Here is a 25,258-nt window from a genome sequence, read left to right as displayed (position 1 = left end):
ATGGAGACACACACTTTTTTTTTTATTATTTATATATGTATTTTTCTATATTTATTCAATTTTATTTATTTTTCTATATTTATTCAATTTTATTGAAAATATACTCAAATTTTTTAATGTGCAAAGGTTAATATTTGATGATTGGATTTTTATATGCATTCATGGCATAAATATTCTATACGCTGTAGTACAATAAAAAATGTCACAAATATTTTTTTAAATCTAAAAATAAGACTAAATGTAAAATGAGGTGAAATCTGCAAATTGTTTAAAAATATATTGAAATAAAAATTTATTAAAAAGTGATGCAACTATTATTATGAATACTTTTCCCAAACTTTATTTTAGGGTTAAATATGTTTTTTTCCCTGTATTTTGGAACGATTTTCGTTTTAGTCCTTTTTTAAATTAAGGTACAATTTAGTCTTTCAACCTTAGAAAACTCTGGTTTTAGTCCTTTTTACCAAAGTTTTTTTATTGTTTTTCAGTTAACATTGAAGCAAAATTGTGTCAAACAGTCAAACAGTGTAAACAATCCAAATGCTATAATGAAATGCATCTGAAATAGCAAATAAAATTAAAAAAAAAATTGATAAAAAGGACTAAAAGCAGAGTTTTCTAAAGTTGAAGAACTAAATTGTACCTTTGAAAGAGAGACTAAAACTAAAATCGTCCCAAAGTATAGGGACTAAAAACGTATTTAACCCTTTATTTTATATTAAAACTCAATTAAATTTCAAGTTTTCAAATTTTTATTTTTACTTTTCAGTTTTTTTTTTAAAAATTAATGGATTGTGCCATTTTAGTTTAAATCTTAACATGTATTTTTATATATCGTGTTTCTCTTTCGTTTTTTCTTTCATTTTAAAATTTATCCTTAAAATATTTTTGCATTTCGTTCTTCATCTTCAACTCTTTTTTTCATAACAGTTTATGTTTTATATGGGTGTTTTGACGCGAGATAACGAAACTCTCGTAAATAATAAATTAGATTTAAACAAAAATAGTTATGTTACTGTACATATAAATGCAAAATAAATACTAAATACTCGAAACAAAAATGTATCACATGTTAAAAAGTTTAAACTTATTTATACTAACAAAAATAATTAATATTTGTTTTTTATTTTCTTTAAATCTCATTGAAATATGAATACTACTGTCAGAATTAAACTTAGTTCCTTGTTTTATTTAGAATATACTTTGTATTTGTCACACTGTATAACTTTATACAACCTTAGTTAATGTTTATTAAATAATAAATTTTATGTGATATATTATTTTTATCAGAATTGTAGAAAGAAATAAACCGTCTGTGTCATGTCACTCTCATTCAAATTCAGATCTCATAACTTTTAGAACATAAATCAAATCCGAATATAATAGTTTACATTGTCTATCTATAAAAGAAATACAAATAATAGGCATAAAAAGCTATGATTTTTTAATGTCATAATAAATGAGAGACGTGTTTAAAATTTTAAACAAAGTAAACATTTTGTCTCTATATTTTTATAATTATCCTTTATCCTATCACTTAGTCAATATTATATAATTCTCATCACTTATTAATTAATGTATACTATTGATATCTATTAATATAGTACTAGATTGAATGTTGATTTGTTAACATTGACATGTTAACCATCAATTAACATACTTAATGAATAAACAATAGAAACATTAATTAAAAATTATTTTTAAATACTTGTTTTCAAATAATATTTATTTAAAATAATTTTGATTAATAAACTTATAGATGTTTAAAATATATACCTTGTTCATTGCATATTTTTGTCAAAAACAAAATAGTTAAATTTATCAAATTTTTGAAAGGTGTGCAAGAGCTATTAAATTTCTAATTTTATAAAATAAAAAATAGTAAAAGTAAAATTGTATGGTTAAGATAAAGAATTGATATTAAAGGTGAGGGAATGAGGTTGTAGCATTTCATCACCTAAAATATTGAATGTTCTTTTAATATTGAACTTGTACAATCAAAATCAAAACCAGAATTCAACATTTTTAGATCGATACATCTTATGTCGGTATGTTTTGTTCTTATTGCAATCGCTTTCCAATACTGAAAATTTTGGATATAGAAATTGTTTATTTCGTGCATTCATAAACATATTTCAATTGTATTATACTTTTAAAAGTTAATTTCTGTTGTTATCGTCATGTATCAATGTAATTTCATCATTTACGCTTGATATTATAATTAATGATGATGTTTATAAAATATGAATCAATGTTTTGAATTACAACTTACAATTTTTTAATTGATTAATAGTTGTCATTTCATAGATTGTAAAAATTATCTTTGAAGAAATTTAAAAGGGAGTTCAAAGTGTTAAACATTACATGATAATGCTTTATCTTAAAATTCTTGTGTAGATATTACCAACAATGGACATGCCTACCATTGATGTGGACCTTGGGCCGGAGAAGTTTGAAGAGGAAAAACAAGGAGGACCTTTGTTTCATTGTGATCTTTGTGATACAGAAGTAGTTCACAAGTTGGCACAAATGTTCCTTCCAGGTCTAGCTAGTGCTTGTGTTGATAATACATCAGGAGATCTCTTTAAGACAGCCGGTTCAGTAGCTGTTGATATGAGGAAGGAGATGATAGAATATCTTACCCAAAGAAGTGAATCATTTGTTGCTGAGTCTGTTATATTGGAAGGTGGTCCAGACGGTGAAGTATCAGACCATCCTTATGATATTATTTCTAATTTAGTTGATGATTTTGCAAGTTCAAAGAGAAATTTGTTTAGTCGGGTTTCTGGATGGCTACTAAGTGAAAAGAGAGAAGATAACATAGAAGATTTTGTTCAAGAGATGGAAGTAAATGGGTTTTGGACACTTGAGAGGAGGGAAAAAATTGCAGAAACTTTGTTAAAAAATGTTGACTTTGAGAACTCATATCATTGCAACATGAGTTTTAATGACATAGAAGATCTTGCCAATCATAAAGATAATTGCAACTTTAGATCTATAATATGTGAAAATGAGGGTTGCAATTCTAGATTTTGCGCATCTCATCTAAATGATCATGATTCAACTTGTCCTTTCAAGATAATTCCGTGTGAACAGAAGTGTCCTGCTAACATTATGAGACGTGAGATGGACAGACATTGTATAACTGTTTGTCCAATGAAGCTTGTAAATTGTCCTTTTTATGCTATTGGTTGTCGATCAGCAGTTGCACAATGTATGATTGAAAAACATCGTTCTGATGATATTAATTCTCACTTGTGGCATTTTCTTAAAGGGATTTACAAAGAAGCATCTGGAGATGATCTCACTCGGCGAGTGGAACAAATAATAGAGGTAAGTATATGTAAACAATCATTAGTTAAAAAAGCTTACAACTTTATTTCACCAAAATTTAATATTATCTGTTCTCAACTAAAACTTTTAAAAGCAACCATAATTTTATACTGTAAAATTTTAAAATCTAAATTTATGATTTTGTTATGATTGTTAACTTTATTGTTAAATGCAATAAGATTTCTAAGACCAATAAAATAGATTTATATTATAAATTATGTGTTTATTCATGAATATAGTTCACAATAAAATATTATTGAAAATATTTGAACAAAAAGATGTTATAAATAAATTATTTAATTTATGATTAAGGGCATTTTGAAGAAAATCATTGTATAACAATGTTTTTAAATGATAATCAAATTTAGAGAAAAAAATAATTAGTCAATATATTGACTTATCTAAACATTATTTTATAAATTAAAAATGATTGATATGTAGTTTCAAATTAATTAAAAATAACAATAATAAATGACTAAAATCTTAATAGTAAATGTTAGATACTATTTTGAACTTTATTTCATAAATCAATTATATTTTTTTATTAACATAAGGAATTATTTTAAATATTAATACTTTTTAATTTATAAAATAATGTTTAATTTAGTCAATATTTATTTTGATTTCTAAATTTAATTGATATTCAATAATTTTTTTGTAGTGTTAAATAAAATGAATGTAACATATCAATGGAAAAAGAATATTAAAAGTTTACTCTAGTTCCTTTTACTAATTTACATTTTGTTTATTTAAAAAAAAAACTTAAAGCTTTTAATATTAAGATTTTTTATTTTCAAATATTGTTACAATCTAACACATGCTTACAAATATTCATTTATTGTAGGTTAGGGACATATATAGTGAAATAAGCTTGCGACATAACCTAATTAACATTAAATATTGTAGTTCACAAAAATATATTAATTACTTGTGATGTAATGTGTGCATGCTTCATATCAATTATACTAATATTATATAGACTGTTTTATTTTTATCCATATGAATTTAACTGGCACAATGAATAAAATAATGTCTATTAAATGATTGTATTTGACAAAGTACATTAATTATTTATAACATAATTTGTGCGTCCATCCATTTTAGTTGTAATATTTTTATATGAAATATTTAATTTTTTTCTACATAAATTTAATTTACATAAGAATTTTTTTTAAAAGAAATCATGTTATTATATATTTTTTTCATATTCTAAATGAAATTTTCTTCTAATTATAGAGAAACAATGGTAGAAAATTATGAATATGCATCTTTTACAATACATATTTTAAATTAAATAATAAATTTTTACATCATTTATAATGTATCTCATTTACTAACATTGGTGATAACATAATTGTGTCCACTTTAAAGTTTTGACTAATTGATGTTTAAGTACAATTCTAAAAATAAAAATTGTATTATGATTTATGATATTATTGTCAAAATTATATTATTTAGAATAACTTACCTGTTAGATTGGAATGGGACAAATGCTAATATAATAGGAATTATCTTAATTTTCATTATAAAATTGTTGATTTTCATCGTTGTTTATTATTTGTTAAATGATATACTTTTAATTTTATTATAATGAGTATTTAGATTTGTAGTTTTTATGTGATAGGCATCACCAAACAGCCGTTTAACAGAGGCTCGAGATGTTAGATCTTTAAGCTTCATTGTCAAGGATATTGAAGCTAAGCTAGAACCTTTCAAAGTAACGATTGTGGATAAAAGTGATGTAAAGACTGACGCCAATAATGGTGAAGAGGAAGGTGGCGAAAATAATATGAACAATGCTGAAAGAAGCATTAATATTTCAAATATGACCATTTCTCCAGATAAAGTTGAAGCGAGTGATACACTGAATGCATCACAAAATGAAGATAATAAGCCTAGTTATGTTGAAAATGAAGGTCATAAAGAAAGGACAGAAACTTCAAATATGACAAATGTATCTGATACTACTAAAACTGACCTCTTGAATGACAATAATCAAGATGTTGCAACTTCAGAATTAACAACTAAAGCAGATGATGAAAAGAGCATTCAAACACTCAACAAAAATATGTCCAATGAGGAAGTTGGTGTAAAAAACAAGAACGATGCAGAGAATGATACTAAAAGCAAACCTATTGAAGACAATGAGCAAATACTAAATGAAGACAATAAATTCAAAGGTAAGGATGACCAACAAAACATATATAATTCAAAAATGGAACTCAAGGATGGTGCACAGAGTAATGTCAAGGATAAAGATGGTGAAGATGACAACTAATGCAGAGCAGAAAAACTCCAAACATGTAAAGCTTATGAGATATAATTACATGGTATAAGATATATTATTTATGACAATATCTCCAAAGGAGCATATAGAATGAGAACTTTTATTGAAATTTTCAATAATGTTCTTTTGCTAAATGTATCTTTAAATGTAGAAAAATCATTTCAATTTTTGTAATAAATGACAACATGCTTATTTTTCATTTTTGTCTAAACTCTAATATCATTATTGATTATTCTTATTATTTTTTTTCGCGATTATTCATACTTCATTATATAATTTTTCAATTTCACTTTTACTTATGCACATTATATTTATGTTATTTTTGTCAGTATTACTATTATTTTGTCGTTAACTAATGTATAGTAATTTCCATTCAAAAACAAATATCTATTAAGATAATTAACTAAGTAGGAGGAGAATCATATATCACATTTCTCTACTAACAAATTTACAATTTAAATAGTTTTTAATGTAAGAAAATCACACAATAGATAAATAATCGCATTTCTTCAAGTGGGAGCACACCCACAAATAAAATTATATAATTTAAATAAATATGCATAATAAATTTGATATACTTTGACATCTCAAGATTTATGTGAGTATTGATGGTCCATAGAAAGATTAATATTTAAACGGATTAGATAACATATCTGATGGTAAAAGTGTGATAATTATAATGCTTTATGTGTTAAGAATAAATAAATCCAAATATAGATTTGTTGTTAAACATGTTTTATTAATCAATTTATTAAAGTGATCTAATTAATTAATTATGAATAAATGTATATATTTCTTGAAAGGTTTATTGTGTATAAACCATAAATTTGTTGAGAGGTTGAATTAAAATATTAAAACTTAAAAAAAATAACACCATTTGTTAAGACGTTTATTATTTCTCCTTCTTTTTCTTTATTACTTAAAAGAAAAAATCAAGAAGGAACTACTTTAAAAGAAAAAGATCAAATTTCAGTCTACATTGTTCCAATAGTCAATTCAGGTACAATTTTTAAAAAGAATTAAAAATCACTCTATTCATGAAAGTATTTATTACTCATTAATTAGTGATGAGTGATACATAAACTAATATATGAAACTAACATATACAGGTTTTAGATGATATATTTAGAGTTTTTGAATTATCTGAACTCGTTGCAGTCATTGGATGAAGAATGTAAAAGGGCCGATGAGAGGAGACATCCATATGCTACTGATGTATGATAAAGGAGGCAAGATGAGGTTCTTCCTAAATTTTCTTTATTTTTGCTCCGAATTTATTTTCAATCGTATCATGGCTTCATCGTGGTGCCATTAGTTTAAAACTTCGAGACTGGACTGTGTTTACATCAGTATGGAATTAGGCTTCTGTATGATGCTATTCCTTTTCTGCTACATCGTCCCTTGTTGAGTAGTAGTAAAAGTAATTTTAATGTGAAGTATAAATGGGTGACAGATGCTAGTCATTGCAAACTGATAACATTAGTTATTATTTATAGATATGAAAAATAAAGAGAAGAGAAGCACAACTCATTCAAGTACTTTGAATCATACAATTAAACAGACTAGCATAAACATTTTCGCTGTAACAATTATTTTCACACATAAAAAACACAAATTTAGTATAAGTTTCAACTAATATACGTCAGATGCAACAAGCTCTAACTACCGTGTTAAAATTACGACAATAATGCAATAGAAACCACGGTTTTTATCGCTAGATGGGTCGAGAAGAGCCAAATGGTTTACTCTAACCGTGCTATTGAAGTAGACAGGTCCATTGGTACTCAAAATCACAATTCAGGAACCATTCTTCAATGTAAAATAGATTAATCGACATGATGGCCCTCTTGTACTAATGGTTAATCAAAATCGAACAGAATAAACCCTGGCGAAAATAAGCTTATGTGTAACATTATAACAAATCCATAAACATTTCAATGCAAATTTTAGATAAAGTCTACAATACAAGAATACAGAAAGTGCATTAGTCAAATCCTCAAAACTGACGTACGGATGATGATTTTAATTTCTTTAAGCTCGAACACCCTTAAGGCTAACCATGCGTGAAGACGTATCGCCCTGGGGTCCCCTCAATGCAGAACCCCCTTGAGCACTCCTCCCATAACCTCCATCATGATACCGTCCACTCTGGTAGCCACCACCTGTGCCCCGTCCCATTCGATCCCTGGAATAGCCACCTGCGGCTACTTGACCTATTGACCTCCCACCACCACTACCATATCCAGCACGCCCACTGCCTTGCCTTGGCTGTGAAAGGGCCAGGTCTTGCCATCTACCACCTGAAGAGGCTGTTCCACTACCACCAGCAGCGGCCGCGGCATAGTCCTGGCCATCTCTCCGCCTTAGAGGCAGATCCAATCCACCACCACCTATCCTTGCTTCCGTTGCTCTTTCATTGCTCTCTGCAAGGATAGATAATTTCTCTGTCAACTGGAATGCCAATGCCTGCAGCCTGGAGTATTCAACATCTTGGAAAACAACACACCCAGTTGGCTGGTCCCAGCTTGCATGGAGCTCCTCATTGATCATCATCCTACTGACAATACTATGAGTGCAAGAAACAGAGAGATCAAAAAATTTTGAAAGTTGATCCAGGCTCAGGGATTCATAAGAAGAAGCGAAGGTAAAGAGGTATGTCCTCAATGCCTCCTCCTTGATTTTGTCTTTCAGCATTTCAAGCACAGTGTCTCGATTTCTCACAAATTTCCATACATCGAGAGACACAATAATGTCAAAAGCCTTTTGGAAGTCTCCCTTTACGAGAAACCTTGTGGCAGCCATAACATGATCTCTCACATTTTCCGGTGGACCAGTGAATGTTTGCTTCTCGCTGGCCTCAAGCAAGCGACGGAAAGTCTTAGAAATTACCTTGCGTTTAGCATCATGAACATTGGCTGCCATATTAGGAACTTCCAGCAGCATGGCAGATACCAGATGTACTGACTCCAGGAGTTCAAGATTGATGTGCATATGATATGGCATTTGCCTCCTTCTTTCCAACCTTTCCTGAAAGAGGATCGAAAATAGTTATGTTAACATCAATATCAAAATTTAATTCTTACATACAATTGTAAAACAAATACAACAAAAAATATGTATGGGAACTTACTACGCCTCAACAGAATTTATCAGCTACATTGATCAGTCATATAAAACTGAAAGCTAATAACTTTGGACTGTTAAAAGGGACAATAGGAAACGTAATATTCTACAGACAGTAACTAGACAATTGCAGCTGAATAACGTCACGCTGAACAAATTATCATCACAACTTCACATTCCTTCACTTCTCTGAGTTCTTTTGCAACAAATTATTGACATGATGACAGTTTCTCATGAAAATAGTTACCATTGAGTTTTTATTGTTGTGATTGTGAACCAAATCAGTTAAACAAATTTATAAAATGTAACACTGAAAAGCCTAACTGCTGACTAGGAGTGGCATTTTAAAATGATTTTCAAGTTTGAAAATATATGTGGTATAAGAAAAATAGCACAAATATAAATGCATTTATACATCTTTCATCCACTCTCTTAGTCACATCACAATGAATGCATTGAATCTTAAGATCAGAACCCAAAAAATATCCACCATATCATAAACATTAGTAAAAAGGGAGGGGGAAAGTACCTGTTCGGGAGTCTTCTCATGATAGCGACTTTGTGATACACCTTGGGCAAGTAACTCTTTTACCCTTCCACCAGAGTACAGTTCAGAGAGACAACCATGAGCTTCAGAAATCAGTCCAATCCGAAAAGCACATAAACCTAACTGTGACATAGCCCTGTTAAAAAGTATCTGCGTTGAAATGTCCATGTGTTGAATACTATCTTGCAAATGACTCATAAGAAGCAGATCACGGGCAATTGAGAACTCATCAAGGAGAGCATGGTGGTATATATCACAGAGCATTGCACGGGCTTTAGTTCGCTCGTCTCCGTACTTGTATATCAATGATACCAATAAATCCATTATGGTCCTGCTATTGTCAGGGAATGTGGGCTTCCGGGCCACAATCTCTGGGGTAACAATAAATGCAGTAGGAATTCTTGATTCCTCAAATCCTTTTGGCTCCTCACTTGTCTCCCCTGCATCATCTCCATTCTCTGTCAGCTCAGTCAATTTTTTCATTGCATCATAAACTTCTTGCGGTTTGTAGTAAATGAGCTCAACTCTCCTCAAGGCCACCTTAGAGGCAGCTTTGAAATTCCCAACTCTTTCAAGATATTCCTGGACATTTTGAGCAAGAACCAGAAACAAGGGTTCATCCCTGAGTCTCTCAACATAGTCCCGTGTATGAGGATCTATGCACTGCAAGCTCTTGAAAAACTCAACGTCAATTCTTTCTAAGAAAGCAACTAAGTTACCCCATACCCGAATTGGTCCATTATAGTCAGCCCCTTTCTGAGTTTCGTTCTCATCCGGTTCCACCGAATCGTCAACCAATATGTTTGGATGCTGCACTAGAATATCAAGAATGACCAGCATGTTTTGCACACATTTTTTCCACACATTTATGGGCATATGTCCATTGAGCCCAGGATTGACATCAAATTGAGCAGAAACCACACTGAACAGAATTTCCAACTTCTGTGCAGGTGTCTTAGCAACTTTCGTTAAGAAAGTAAGCTGCTCAACCTGCTCAAATCTCCCAGTCCCCTTTCTGCCCCTAGCAGCCACAACCTCTTTGAATTTCTTGTTAACCGTGTCCCATGTGATCTCACTGGGGTCTTTCATAAATTGTCTATCCAATAGCCGATCCTTCTTGCTAAGCTTTTGGTCCCAAGGACCATCACCAGCATCCTGCTTTTCATCATCATACTGAGAGGCTTCAGAATCTGATTTTGCTTCTGGCTTCCGAAGCTGCTCTGGCTCAATAATCTCATCATCACTCTCATACTCTTCCTCGCTCTCTTCTTCTTCCTTCTCCTCGTCACTCTCGGGATTCTCCCTACACTTATTAATCAAATCCTCGTATTGCTTATTATTTTTCTTCAGTTTCTGCTTCATGGTGTTCAAAGCCTTAGCATTGCTACTGCTCATCTTCTTCTTGGCATCCTTATTAGCCAAGGCCTGAGCCAAGAAATCTTCCAACATCACAAGCGTCTTGATGTAGAGATTCGGAACTTTCACAGACTCAGTGACACGCATAACCTTCTCAAGCTGTTTGTTAATCTTGTCAAAGCTCTCTTGCAGGCTCACCCAATCATTAATCTTCATGGCATTCTTCATCTGATCAACAGTGGACGCCATCTCCTCGAAACGCTTATCTTTCGCCGACCGCACAACACGCTTCTGCCCATCAGAATCATCACTGTCACTAGCATTTTCCTGCAGGTACCTGCTTGTCACTGCTTGACTAGCAGATTCACCTGCCGCGGTTTCAACCTCCTCATCGTAATCACTCTCCTCCTCCTCGGAATCACTCCCACCCTACAATTCAGTAAATAACAATGAAAAATAAAAGCTTTCATATATGATAATTTCCTCAACCTAAAAGCAGGCAATTAAAACATAGAATGAGAATTTTCTAAATACCTGAGTCCAGAATCTCGAAGCCATCTTTCAGTCAAAAAGTTGTGAGTAGGGAATCTGCAGATGAACGTAACGGTGTTAACTTCTAACTGTATCACGATGAATTGACAAGAAGCATCAATTCAGATAAAATTGCAGCTATTGAGTTGCAACAATCGTAGAAGAAAAACGAAAACAGCAGCGTTGAATTTGTGCTTACCGCTTCTGAAGCTGGCGTGTGCTCCGGAAAACGAGAGACGAAAGCGGCTATGGATTGAAGTCGAAACGCGAACACAGAAGCCTAGGGTTTGCTTTGTAATATTTGGGCCGTTAGGCGGAACCCAATTGTGCATGAATAAAAACCGAAGTATATCATATAGGGGCTTCTTCCTGCACCCCACGTTGTTTTCTGCACCCCCAAATTTCACTATCGTGCCCATTTTAGCCCTACACGTTATATATATATATATATATATATGAGTTTGCTAATTTACTTAAGGGATACATTTTAGTAAATTATACCAAGTTTTAAGTTACAAAATGTTCTTGTTAAAAAAGAAAACTAACTTTAAATTCAAGAGTATTTAATAATTTTAAAATTTAATTTAAAATACAAAAATAAAAGGTAGTTATTAAAAATTCTGATTGATCCAAGAGAAGTTATTCTTTTATTATATATTTTTTAAAAGGTAGTTGTTTTTTAAAATAAAAAATAAAATAAAAGGGGGTTGTTTTTTTAACCCAGGTTCTATAAACTCTATAAATCCTAAATCCTAAACCATTATATTTTTTAAAAAGTAGTTGTTTTTTAAAATAAAAAATAAAATAAAAGGTAGTTGTTTTCTAAAATTAAAAATAAAATAAAAACAAATCAGGATTTGTAATAACTACTTTTTATGTTTTTTATTTTAAATTAAATTTTAAAAGTATTAAGATATCCTTGAATTTAAAGTTGATTTTTTTTTTTAACAAGGGATATTTTTGTAACCTAAATACCAATTGAAAAATCTCCTGACATAAATTATCAAACCCTATATATATATATATATATATATATATATATATGGGGTTTGTTAACACACGTACGCCTGTTTTTCAGTTGGTACGTTTTAACAATGTGTAGTAGACAAAAATACCCTTATTTATTATAGATTCTAAGTTTTAAGGTCAAGGATATTTAAATAATTTTCATTCTCAAAACTAAAAAAAAACTCAAACCCTTAGTCACCTCCCTCCTCTTCTCAACTCTTTCTCTTTCATCTCTTTCACTCCAACATTTTCTCTCTGTCATCCTTATTGCCCCAATTGAAAAAAAAAAAATCAGAAACTCTTGTCTAATCCTTGTCCTTTATTGGTATGTAATACATGACGTAAGATTACAACCTATAATTGAAAGAGTTGTACTCTTAGGGAGCTCTTCTATACCTATTTCTTTAATTTCTTTATGTCCTTTTTTTATCACTGAATCAACTTCTACATTTGTTTAGAATAAACTTTAACCACTGTGCAAGATAAAAAACAATAAAATCATTTTTTACCTTTGAGAAAATGACAAAGTTTATATTCATTTTACACACATTAATAAATATAAAATGATTATAAAAGAGTAAACTTTTCAATTTTTTAAAAAATATCTCTGATTCAAATTACCACCACTATCTTCAATTGAGTTGAGGTGAAAAAAAAAAATGTTGGAGTGATGACAGAAAAAATGTTGAGATGAGAGAGAAAATATCTTTGATGAGAAAGGGTTTCTGATTTTTTTTTTCAATTGGGCAACAGTAGGGATGACAGAGAAAATGTTGGAGTGAGAGATATGACAAACAAAATGCTGGAGTGAGAGAGATGAAAGAGAAAGGGTTGAGAGGAGTGACGAAGGTGAGTAAGGGTTTGGTTTTTTTTTTAGTTTTGAGAATGAAAATTATTTAAATATCCTTGACCTTAAAACTTAGAATCCATGATAAATGAGAATATTTTTGTCTACTATAATCCGGTACACATTGTTAAAACGTACGAACTGAAAAACAGGCGTACGCGTGTTAACAAACCCCTATATATATATATATATATATATATATATATATATATATATATATAATATATATATATATATAATATTAAATTAATTAGATGAGCACTAAGTGCAGTTGTTATCCACTTGCAATAAATATTTATTATACTATTTCCCTGTTATATATTCTCCAAATGTATTCTCAAGTCATTGATTTTCACTAATAATCGAGTTTATTTCTTCTCTTCTTAAAAAATAAGGGGAGTTTGTTTTCTTTGCAACGGTGTTTCATTTGTTGGTTGAATTTATTTATACTTGTTGTACTATAAGAGAGTTTAATTTTCTGTTTGAAATAAAGGTATGTATTGTACGCCGTTTTGTATGGAGTTTTTCAACAAGAATAAGCCAAATTTCATAAATTTTTTATTTTTTGTCAAACGTATCGGATTTTAAAATTTGATTTGAAAATCACTTTTTAAAATTGGTAATTGAATTTGAAAATTTAGTGAATAATTAATTCTAGCAAAATCGAATTTTGAAATTTGTATTTTAGAAATGATTATTGGATTTAGATTTAAAATTTCGGTTTTGTTTGGATTTGTTGTTTATTGAATTTCAAATTACCAAAATTAGAAACGAATGTTGAAATTGGATAAACATATTAATAACCAAATTTGAAATTCGTTGGAGTCCATGTATCATATTTTGTTTAACGAAAATTAAATTTCGATAACCACCATTTTAGTAACTGAATTTCAAAATTTATTAAGCACAACTTTGGTAATCAGATTTGAAATATGATTTGTGAATTTAAAGTTTGTATTCATTTTAATTATTATTATAAAACAAGTGAGATATATTCATGCTCATGTTGTATGTGGTTAGAGTGTTAATATCTAAGATAGAAAAATATTCTTTAAATTATACGAAATCACTGGTAAATGTAAGTTTTATATCAGATTTGTTACTTTTTTATAAATGAAATTTACGAAGAATATTACATTGATAACTTTATAATTGATGAGTGTTTTCTTACATGTGATGAGTAAATTAAGTGGGTTTGAGATATTTCTTTTCATCTCTAGTTTGATTGTTGTGATTATAATATCTAGTAAGGTTAATGGTTAATTTGGGAGGAAAACATGTACTCTTAAGATGTGAAAGAGGTGAAAAGTATAAGAAATACAAATATGATGTTCAATTTAGTATATTAGGCATAAAAACATGTGATTGTCTTTTTAAACTAAGAAGTATACCAATTGGTAATGATGATGGATAGGTATTGAAGGTGGTAATGAATATCATGATTTTCAAAAATTTTAGTTTGTCACCCTTATACTGGTGGTTAAAACCAATGAACATTCATTGTTTATTGATATAACTAAGAGACAAGTGAAGCTGACAAACATTCTCCTTGTCCTCAAAGAAAATAATAAGTATAATGTGACAATAATTAAGCAATTATATAATACAAGATACACTTACAAACAATTATTTTCTGAAACTAAATTATTATAGCTAATGATGTTGTTATAACGTGATAAATACATCAATTGGAGTAGATGTGTAAATGAATATAAGGTGACAAGTGACATATTTTTGACAAAGCCTTATGTAGTAAAAATGCTAAATGAATTTAACATTGATATCTTACATGGATACTACTTATAAAACGAATAAATGTAGGTTGTCATTATTTATGATAGTCTGTATGATGTCAACAAGGTTGACTTTCTTAACTGCCTTTGCATTTTTATCGAGTGAACGAAAAGAATAATCAAACTTAGACTTTTGAAAGCCTAAAAGGATTATTTATGACATCTGAAAGTGTTCCTAAAGTCCTAAAGTCATTATCATTTAGCTTTGATGAATGCCATTAGAGATGTATTTAGTAATAGAATGTAATAATCAGTCAACCTTTAGTCACTGTGTTGATCGCCTTTAACATATTTGTAGTTCGTGACCTTTTGTTGTCTAAATATGTCAATGACTTAGATAATTTCTTATAAAAAAATATTTTCTAAACGTGTGAACAAATAGAGTAATGAATTTATAAAACACAACATCAAATATGTATGTTTACATATATTTTTATTTACTTATTTTTATTAAATATTTTACTATATCATTGATTTCATTTTTCATTTTTCATTTGTTGATTTCATTTTTCATTTATTAGAAGTGAGTACATTCACTGAAATATAAAGAAGATATTCAAACGATTTAGATCTCATTGAAATATAAAAAATACAACTAACACACTAAATAAACCATTATGAATTAAAATTCAAATACTATGACATTTTTAATTACAATCATCATAATAATAACTGTATTTTGTTACAAAAATTCTCACCATTTATTACGAGTGAATTGTAAGATCATTATTATTAAATTTAAAGATTTTTCCATATAGTATTAAGTTTGTTTGATTGGACGCGGCATAAGTTATTTTTAAGATTATTAATTTATTTATTATAATTTTTACAGTTAAATATTCAATAATGAAATTTTTTTTATCACAATACACTACTTAATTGTATTGTATTCATAAAATAAGAAACAGTTATTTTTTTTTAGAAAAAAAAATCCGTTTAGAATTTATAAACAAGGATAATTTATTTTACATACAGAATATACAATGTTTATTGACATAGACAATATTTTTTTTGTAACATATTAAAATGTTAATAAAAAAGGGCTTCATTTTATAGATGCCGTAAAATATTTAGTGTGATAATAATAACTAGTTAAAATTTAGTAGTAGTCGACATTATAATTTATACTTACGATAATTTTAACATGTAATTAACTATACAATTATAAATATACTTTATTCGCCGTCCTATAGTCAAATAATAAATAAATAATTTGATAGTTTTATACAAACTTTAAGAAATAAGGATGACGAAAAGCATTATAAACCTTGGCCTTTTGTTTGGAGGTTGGTGAGACTGCAAAATCGGAACGCGCATCCCACAAAGTGAAGAAAAGAGAAGTTGTTTCTACGGCTTTCGCGAGTCAAGAAGTGTGGGGTCGGAATTCAGAAGAGAAAAACTGAATCAGCAAATCAAATCCAAAACCGGTTATCGGAATCGAAGTTCAAATATTACCAAATCTGTGACTGCTAATCAGAGCAGTGAGCCAAAGCTGGGAATTCAAACTTGGTTGCATGCGAAGAGCCCGAAATATGAGACCGAACATAGTTTCTGAGGTAATATAATCCATTTCCCTGTTTTCCTTCTGAGGTAATATAATCCATTTCCCTGTTTTCTTCGATCCTCGCTTCGTTTCTGCTGCAATTTTGAGGCACCAGTGTCAGCACACTTCACTCAACACTCATCACTCATCCTAGTAGCTGAACTGAAAATCCTCGTTTCTGGACCGAGATCTCGGAATGGCTTTGTTAATTTCGGACATTGTTTCGCTATAGATTCCGTTTTGTATGATTTTTGTCTGCAAATAAAGTGACAGAACTCTTTACTGCAAAATTTAAAGTTCGCTGCGTTTCTGTTGGGGATTTGTTGATTATATTAAGTGTTGTAGAATGGTTAGCTAGATATTTTCCTTCATTGATGTTATTCTGGTTAATTGTCCTTGATGGGTTAATTGACACAGGCAGGGTTGCCTACTAGGATGAATCAATGGTGGGAAAGCATTCCATTTCTCACTTCTGCAGTGGTGGTTGTCTGTGGAGTCATTTACTTGGTCTGTCTTTTGGTTGGATACGATTCCTTTGCTGAGGTTTGCTTCTTGCCATCTGCTGTTGTGTCACGGTTTCAAGGTATATTATTTTAACAAAACTTACACACAGTTCTTTTGGTGTTGCTCTTTAATTAGAGTTACAATGTGTTTGGATTCGCTTGTAAGACGTGGGTAACCTTTAATTTCTGTGTCAATTTCACAGAAGACGGATAAGCCATCACTAGTTGATTCCAATTTAACATGCCTATCCACATTACCGAATTGGATCAAACATGCACTTTGAGTTTATTAAATATTTTTCAAAATCCTTTAGTGCGAACATTTGTTACGCTGATTATTCAACAGATACTTCAAATTAGAAAATACTTATATCACCTAAGGATCTATATCTATGATTTTTCCAATTCTTTTCACCATCATTAGAATTGCGGTCATACTCGAATCGTGTGATTGTACACTTTATGGTTGCCTATCCGCTCTGGACTGTGAGCATGATTGTTGGGTTGTTGGATTGTTGCAAGATCACAATTTGCTTGGAGTTCCATATTTACTATGATGTTGTGATACTTAAGCCTTAGGACTCTCTCATCTAACTATCGGGTTTTTGGATTTGACTCCCTTATCTACGTAAATCATAACAATTGATGTTTTCATCGAGCTGGGCTACCATTGGTATGTTGATAGAGTGAAAACCACTGTGGATATCGGACCTTAAAAAGTGTGAAGTTAGGAGTCCTAAATTGGGTAGGATGAACTACATGATGTGGTACTTAAGTCTCGTGACTCTTCCATTTAATAAACTATTCTTATGTGTTTGACTCTTCATTTGTGCTTAAGTCTCAACACAATAATACCCGTGGAATTGTGGGATTCTGAAAGGTAATGAAAGAGAGAATAGCAGACAGAGGGAACAGAAAGGGCAGAATAATCAGAGAGGGTAATCAACCAAATACTTTTTCATTTCTTTTTACTGCACCAGAATGTGCTATATATGCACTTTCTTACAACTGCCTAACAATCAGAAGACAATTAAAATAAAAGGAAAAAAAGGGAAAGCAGAAAAATCATAACAAACTTGTGATTCCCTAATTATTCCTAACGGATTTTCCTTTCTCACGTGCATGGGACAGAGTCACCACATAATCCTTAAAATGTTGAGGTGGCCGAGGATGCCTTTTACTAGTCCTTCCGATCATAGCCTCAAAATCAGTGGAGTGGTCCATCTGTGATGATGCTCCTGTAGTGAACTCTTTGGAGGGAATCAATGTAATAGGCCCAAGGATCCTTACAAATTCTCTGATCTTGTTTAATCTTTAGGTAAGACAAAAACTGCGGTTTATCCCATTGACCTGGATTTGAAATCCCTAATTATTTCCTTTCCCCTCCAATTCACACTGTAGTGATTATACACTCTTCCCTAGAGGCTTGCAACTCCCAAATCTCTATTCAAATTTGACGTATCCTTTGCACCTGCCGACACCATGACCAATGCTCTACAATCGCCAAATGCCATCGTTGTGGCTCTATTTTGTGAAGAAGAAAAGTCATCCAGCTTCAGCTTCTTCCTTTAGTCCTTTTCAATGTGCAATCATATATTCTTAGTATCTCCCGCATTTGAACCTTGTTTTTGTTTCTTCTTTCGTGATCCAAGAATTTAAATTTATTTATTCTTCATTCTTTTATGTACTTATGTTGGTGGGCCACAACAATCTAACTTCTTGATGTGGTTGTGCACGTGTCACTGTGACACCCTTTTCTTTTTCATATTTTCTTTTTGGTCTACTTGGGATTCTATGTGAAAAGCAGTGTTACATGTTTATATGAATCGATCTTACATGGTTATATGGCATATAGAAATAAAAATATCTCATGAATTGAATTTAAAAAAAAATAACTAAAATTTGTTAGAGCATTATGGTGCTGAATTCTGGACTCTAGACAAGCTTGTACAAACATTATGGTGCTGAAAACTCAATCCACTCACATGACTGGTTTCTTTGCTCAGCATTATTTTTTTTCCCGTGCAGTTTACAGGATTTATACTTCCATTATCTTCCATGGTTCACTGCTTCACGTTCTCTTCAACATGATGGCTTTAGTTCCCTTGGGGTCTGAGCTGGAGAGGATCATGGGCTCAGTTCGCTTGCTATATGTTATTATTTTGTTGGCTACTAGCAATGCCATATTCCACGTGCTCATAGCACTGGTGGTGGCACACAATCCTGTTCTTACATATGATTACCTCATGAATGAGTGTGCCATAGGCTTCTCAGGAGTTCTATTTTCAATGATTGTTATAGAGACAAGCTTGAGTGGAGTTCAATCCAGGAGGTTGGCTGTATAAATATTGCTGTTGCGCAAGAATTTCACCACTGATGGGAAAATTCAATTTAATATGTTACTCTCCTTTTTCTTGAAGATAATTTTGCAGAAACCATGTTTTGGAAGCTATTCAAGATACTGAAATATACTATTTTTAATCGAGTTTTCAGAATGACGCTAATGATTATTTTGTTTAATCATTGTCCATTGATTTACTTCACAATTTTATTCTGTTTTATTAGTATGCTTTTGCCAACCAATTCACCATGCAATGAATTACTTCACAAGTTTTAATAATAAGACACTATACATTCTATACACGTGCTATGCTGCATTTACTTATCATCAATTGGTAAGGCTTCACTAATTTGGTAACTTTTTCTATTCGTTTTGCAGTGTTTTTGGATTGTTTAATGTGCCTGCCAAGTGGTGAGTTTTATTTTGTTATTGAACTTATTTCTTGATTTTTATCTTGATAATTCCCTTTTGTGATAATTTAACATACTGTGTTTAGGTATGCATTCTTTTTGTTGGTAGTATTCCAGCTTCTCATGCAAAATGTTTCACTACTTGGGCACCTTTGTGGCATTTTATCTGGGTTTGCATGTTAGACTTCAATCTTTTTCCTTCTGTTTTGATATTTTACTTTTGCAAAAAAATTAAGCAATTATCTCTAGTTTTATGATGTCATGCTTGATGTTTCAGATACATATGGATTGTTTAATTTCCTCATACCCGGAACCACATTTTATTCTTCTATTGAATCCTCGTCCTGGCTTGTAAGTATTTCTTTATAATAGGATTTGGTAGTGCACCAGGCCGGCAAACATTTCAATTGTTATTTACATTATATTAGATGAATGCCTTAGGGACTGCTAAGTGCAAATGAAATATCTATTGTCAAATGCTGTCCATTAACACCCCCTTTTGTGCAAACTATAGATAGTTTTAGTTTATGTCTATGCTATTTTGAAATAAGTTACTGGACTGAGATAAACTGATAGAACCCTAGAATAGGAATTTATTTCAAGTGGTTGTAGTAGTAATGGCAGAGGGTTAACTTCAGTAGTAGAGAGGTGGTTAGAAGGGAGATTCATTCTTCAGTTGTTATTAACATCTCTTGTTACCTTTGGGAAATGCTGTAGCTCAATTAAATAAAGGGCCTGCCTCTGTGGATTGAGAAATCCCATTCACCAATAATAAGTTCATTAGGTTTCTTTTATCTTGCATAGCATTCTTCAAATATTTCTTTTGGGGGTTCTCAACACAAACCACCTTCATTCTCTTATCTGATGACTCTCTGCCTTTTACAAAAAAGTAATCCTGTGATGTTGAGTTTGTTTTATAATACTTTACATAGACTGATGCGCTGAACATGTCATGATTGACTGGAATGTGAATTAATATATTTTTATTTTATCTTGGTAACTTATTTCATTTTAAAATTAAAAAATGAAAATGGAAAAAGGCATCCACTAGATATTCATTTTATGTGTTGGAGATTTCACATCAACTTGGAATGGTCAAATTATAATATATAAATAAATACAAATCTTATCTTTTAAGTTGATTTTGTGAGGTGATGTTTAAATTACACTTTCTTAAAATGGTATCAAAATCATAAAAAGTCTATTTTAATCAAGTTTGTTAGGGCAATTGTGTCACCCGCCATGGGGTTTTCCCGTAGTTTTGAAATGTCCTGTCCTCAACATGGAAAGTGTGTTGAAAATCTCACATCAACTAAAAAATGACTAAATTAGAATATATAAATAAAAACAAATCTCATATTTCGAGTCAGTTTTGTAAAATTGAGTTAGGTTTGAATTCCACTTTTTAAATACTATGAAAATACATGCACTCACTCAACATGTGCATCTTTACTAATGTGTATGTTGGTTCTCTGGACTTTCAGTCAACATGTGTGAGACGTCCAAAATTTATTGTTTGCACGGGTGGAAATCCTTCGGGTTATATTCCTACACATACAAACCAAAATTCAACAAGGTAAATACTAAATACCATGGGTTTCACCCCTAATCACACAGATGTCTGCAGATATATACTAATGCACATTTTAAAATCTATGCTTTTATGGGGTAGTGGTGGCTTGCTTTCTGGAAATATTTGGAGGAACCTGTCTTCATTGATGCCTCAAAGGGAAGTGTCTACTCAGGTATGTATGTGATCTTGTTTTTTTAGTACTTTTGGTGGGCTCTCAAAAAAACAGACATTTGCTGGTGTGATTGTCATTTTTGTTTTGCTCATTATGTTAACGAATGCAACTGCATTGTGTTTTAGTACTCATTCATGACAAGTGTATGTGGACCTTGTATATGTGGATATCATTGTCTATTAGTTTCTTTTATGTATTCATGCCTATATTCTGGTGAGTTGTAATCTTCGACTTATACACATTTGATTGTATTATGTTATATCTTACAGTCAACTGAGGACAGTAGGTTCCCTGGGAGGGGAAGGACCCTTGGTTCTAGTCAAGATCAAGCTCCTTCTCATCTTCATTCAGATTCAAATCTTCAAGAAAGACTTTTGGAGGATAGTAGTCCCAATAATCCTTTAGTTTCATCCACTCCTAGTAACACTCATCAGTTACCAGAAGGAAGGTACGAGAGATGGTTTGAGCATAATTGATAACTTATACGGTGGTTGCTTATTTAAAGTAAAATTTTAGTATGCTGACTGACTTCAATCATCATTTCTTATGAAGTTTGAACCTAGAATAATACCTACAGTATTAGGCATAGACTGATAAATTTTTTTTTCCCCTTAATAGGAATGACAATATTCAACTTGAATGAACCCAATATAAGTTACATGCTTGTAAATGGGTTCCCTGTTTGACAATTAACAGTAAGTTTAGGTTGTCATGTTGATTCTGTAGCCTAAACTAAATTAGTCCATGTAATACATATTTGTGTAGTTATGTATAACTTTGAAACTAATATTGAAAAAGCATCAGAATTAGAGTAGACTTATCTAGTAAGTTATAAATATGTATTCAAATGCTCTATAAATATAACACATACTTAAGCACAATTTTAACTGTAAGCAATTTTAAATAGTTTTATAGCATAAATATGTTTAACAATAGATGAATTGCAAATAAAAGGCTCCGTAAACTATTCAATTATGTCCAAAATTATTGGATATATATATATATATATATATATATATATATGTCTGACATTGGGGCGGGATTTCCCCCCGTCCCCTACTCCTTTAATCATTCCACGCCCTGTCTCACTTTTAAAAAATGTAATTATACACAAATTTTAAATTAATTTTAAAGTTATTTTTTTCATACGACCTTATGAGGTGCTCCACCGTTGCATCCTTGCATAAAGACTCAAGAAATGAGTTGAAGAATCTGACGTAAAAGGTTAGCAAATAGGTTCAAATCAATAGGCTTCAGCTTGAAAGATAAAGACGAAAAATAAAGACAGATACATCACTTTCAATCTTTTACCATAAGTTCTAAGTTGCTATTCTTCCAAACACATAATAACACATAAAAGTCTTTGAACTTTCAATATTTAAAAACAGGGTAGTAAGTAAACAAGTTCCATTATCAGTCCTTTAAAACACATAATATAAAAGAGACAAGTTCCAAAGGTGCGGGCGGGACAGGACACGGTGGGGATTGCACAACCTATCCCCTGGTCCTGAACCCAATTTTTTTTTTTTTTTACTGGGAAATGCCCGAACCAGAACATACCTATGCATGTCAAACGTATAAAGCTTATAACATCTACACAATAACAAATATATATATATATATATATATATATATATATATATATATATATATATATATATATATATATATATATATAAGATCTTTATAGTCCATTCTCTATGAATGGCTGATTGATGTCGTCCATAAAGTTTAGTAATGAATGGTTTATTGAGTTGTAAATAGCTTGATATTTAATCACTGTTTTATTGAAATTAATCTTATACAGTGGTATCAGTAACTCGGTTGTATTAGGTTACTCGTTCAATAAACATGTGATGCTTAGGGTAGGATATAGACACGGGCAAGGTCGTATCGTTAGTATAACTAGAAATAGGAATTACACGAATGTATAATCATTAATACCAAAGTTCAGTAGATTTCAGGCATTGATTATTCAAGTTAAACTGCTATATTTCAATAGGATTACAATTATATTTTTCAGAAGTTTGTGTTTCTTTATTAATGATCATACTTGATTTTCTAATTCAATTTAGGCGTTCAGCTGTTAATGTAGCTACAACGACTGCTGTTCCACAGCATCAGGTTCCTCTACATACATACCATGGTTGAAACTCTCCTGTTTTCTTTTAGCTAATTTGCATGGTTAACGTTTGCTATTTTCCCCCCGTTAAATGCAGGGTGCAGTCGTTTCGGAAGAAGGGATTAAAAAACTCGTATCAATGGGCTTTGACAGGGTAAAAACCAGTTTCCTTATCTTTTCTATGGTTAGAAAATGGCTTGAAACTTTTTAAGACATTCCAGTTTGTTATTGGCTCCTTGCACCTCCGAGAACTTTTTTCTCATTCAAAGAGATCCCGTGTTTAAATTTAGTTTTGTTTGATCTCCTTGTGGGTCCTTCTCTCCTGTCTCTTATTGGTGTCGTTATGAAGACCGATATAATTTTTAACCTAATCACTGTAGCAGGAGTGATGTGTATGTATGTGTATTGAATTTGGCTGAAGGTCAAAGTTTGTTTGATAAGTGATATCTGAAAGAAAATATCTACCCCTCAAATTGTTTTTTCAGATCTAGTGAGATATCTTTCCGATGCTTGTGCATCAAATGTACATTAAAGCCTAAGGCTTAGCTCTATATTTTTAATTCAATCATCTTGGCTGTTTCAGACGCAAGTGGAAGTGGCGCTTGCAGCTGCTGATGGTAATATCAATGTTGCAGTGGAAATACTCATGAGCCAGCAGGTCCTACTTCATCTTTTTTTTATCTATAATTCTTCACGTTTACATATTTATTTATTTGTTTTTATCCTGTTTTAAAAATTCTTGGGCTCGTTTGCAGAGTTGAAAAAACTTCTGTTGGGTTCTCGTAGAGACTTCCCTGAGACTGTTGGTCGAGTATGTTGCTGCACTTTGTTCAATTACTGTCTATTTAATCTTTGGAACCTACCTACCACTAACAGTTCGTTGACACCTCATAACCATGCTAACTTCAATTAGCAGAATTGAACATATGTAAATTACACAAGCAATCTTAAGGAATATGATGTTTAATTGAAAAAATTTAAACATTTGGTTGTGCTTTGATTTTCCCCTCTTTTGATTTTCCACTTTAACAGGTTTATACACACCTACATAGATAATGCTTCTAATGCCAGTGAGGGAGAAGTAAAACTTGTATCCATTTCTAAATTACTAATTATTGTTGAGCTCGCAGAAAAACACAAATCTAGTGTTACAACTTAATTAATTTGGCCATGGACTTAAAAAAATATGATACTTACGACGATATCGGTTTAATTTATGGAAAAAAATATTTGTTTTGCTACCCAAGAACTCTCATTTTCAATTATTCTTTTCGTCCATGTTAATCAGGATTGACATTTAATAAATAATTAACAGCAAATGACTTTTATCCAGAATTATGATGGAACGTGTCAATAATGTTTTTTTTAAGGTTTAATCATTCACTTGGTCCCTATTTTCGCCTCAAATATCAATTTAGTCCCTTTCTTTCTGAAAATCTCAATTGGATCCCAATTTCATTAAAATTGGAACAATTGAGTCCTTTCCGTTAATTTGTCTATAACGGAGTTAGTGAGTTGTTGATGTGTAACAGTGTAATCAGATTGTTAGGTTACGTGGATGATTGATGTTGCAGATAAAGGCACGTGTTTAATAACCAATTTTATTTTTAATGAATTAATAACTAAATTTAAATAAAACGAAATAGAAAGTAGATAAAGGTAAAAATNGTATTGGGTTTTATATATTGCATTGATCTGAATTAGGGATTGGATTGTGAGTTCCTTTAGGGTTCGAGAAAGGGTGAAGCAATTTCAGAAATTAGGGGATT

The 25,258-nt window shown here is 31.1% G+C and overlaps 3 protein-coding genes across 5 annotated transcripts; 2 read left to right on the top strand and 1 right to left on the bottom strand.

Moving 5' to 3' along the window:
* Nucleotides 1-2,409: 2,409 nt before the first annotated feature.
* On the top strand, nt 2,410-5,611 carry LOC106756954 (TNF receptor-associated factor family protein DDB_G0290931). The gene is made up of 2 exons (XM_014639548.1): nt 2,410-3,339; nt 4,970-5,611. Exons 1-2 carry the CDS (start codon nt 2,410-2,412, stop codon nt 5,609-5,611), a joined length of 1,572 nt encoding a protein of 523 aa, XP_014495034.1.
* A 1,805-nt stretch (nt 5,612-7,416) lies between these two features.
* LOC106757680 (eukaryotic translation initiation factor 3 subunit C) lies at nt 7,417-11,494 on the bottom strand. 2 transcript variants are annotated; one of them, XM_014640423.2, is made up of 4 exons: nt 11,377-11,494; nt 11,181-11,234; nt 9,273-11,075; nt 7,417-8,647 (listed from the first exon to the last, which is right to left on the bottom strand). In XM_014640423.2, exons 2-4 carry the CDS (start codon nt 11,202-11,204, stop codon nt 7,652-7,654), a joined length of 2,823 nt encoding a protein of 940 aa, XP_014495909.1. In that variant the 5' UTR covers nt 11,205-11,234; nt 11,377-11,494; the 3' UTR covers nt 7,417-7,651. The 2 variants fall into 2 exon arrangements, with proteins under 2 accessions (XP_014495909.1, XP_014495910.1); XM_014640424.2 differs by having other exon boundaries at nt 11,181-11,266; nt 11,377-11,477.
* A 4,580-nt stretch (nt 11,495-16,074) lies between these two features.
* LOC106757887 (rhomboid-like protein 15) lies at nt 16,075-24,487 on the top strand. 2 transcript variants are annotated; one of them, XM_014640732.2, is made up of 13 exons: nt 16,076-16,381; nt 16,786-16,951; nt 18,900-19,203; nt 19,591-19,623; nt 19,709-19,800; nt 19,900-19,973; nt 21,107-21,198; nt 21,295-21,367; nt 21,637-21,815; nt 23,443-23,491; nt 23,587-23,643; nt 24,073-24,147; nt 24,245-24,487. In XM_014640732.2, the coding sequence occupies exons 1-13, from the start codon at nt 16,340-16,342 to the stop codon at nt 24,248-24,250; spliced, it is 1,242 nt and encodes a 413-aa protein (XP_014496218.1). In that variant the 5' UTR covers nt 16,076-16,339; the 3' UTR covers nt 24,251-24,487. The 2 variants fall into 2 exon arrangements, with proteins under 2 accessions (XP_022635027.1, XP_014496218.1); XM_022779306.1 differs by lacking the exon at nt 16,786-16,951 and having other exon boundaries at nt 16,075-16,381.
* The last annotated feature ends 771 nt before the right edge of the window (nt 24,488-25,258 follow it).

This window comes from Vigna radiata, chromosome 3 (assembly GCF_000741045.1).
Source record: "Vigna radiata var. radiata cultivar VC1973A chromosome 3, Vradiata_ver6, whole genome shotgun sequence".
Lineage (NCBI taxonomy): Eukaryota > Viridiplantae > Streptophyta > Magnoliopsida > Fabales > Fabaceae > Vigna > Vigna radiata.
The sequence above is the reverse complement of the archived record's forward strand: the minus strand, read 5'-3'. Positions and strand labels throughout refer to the sequence as shown.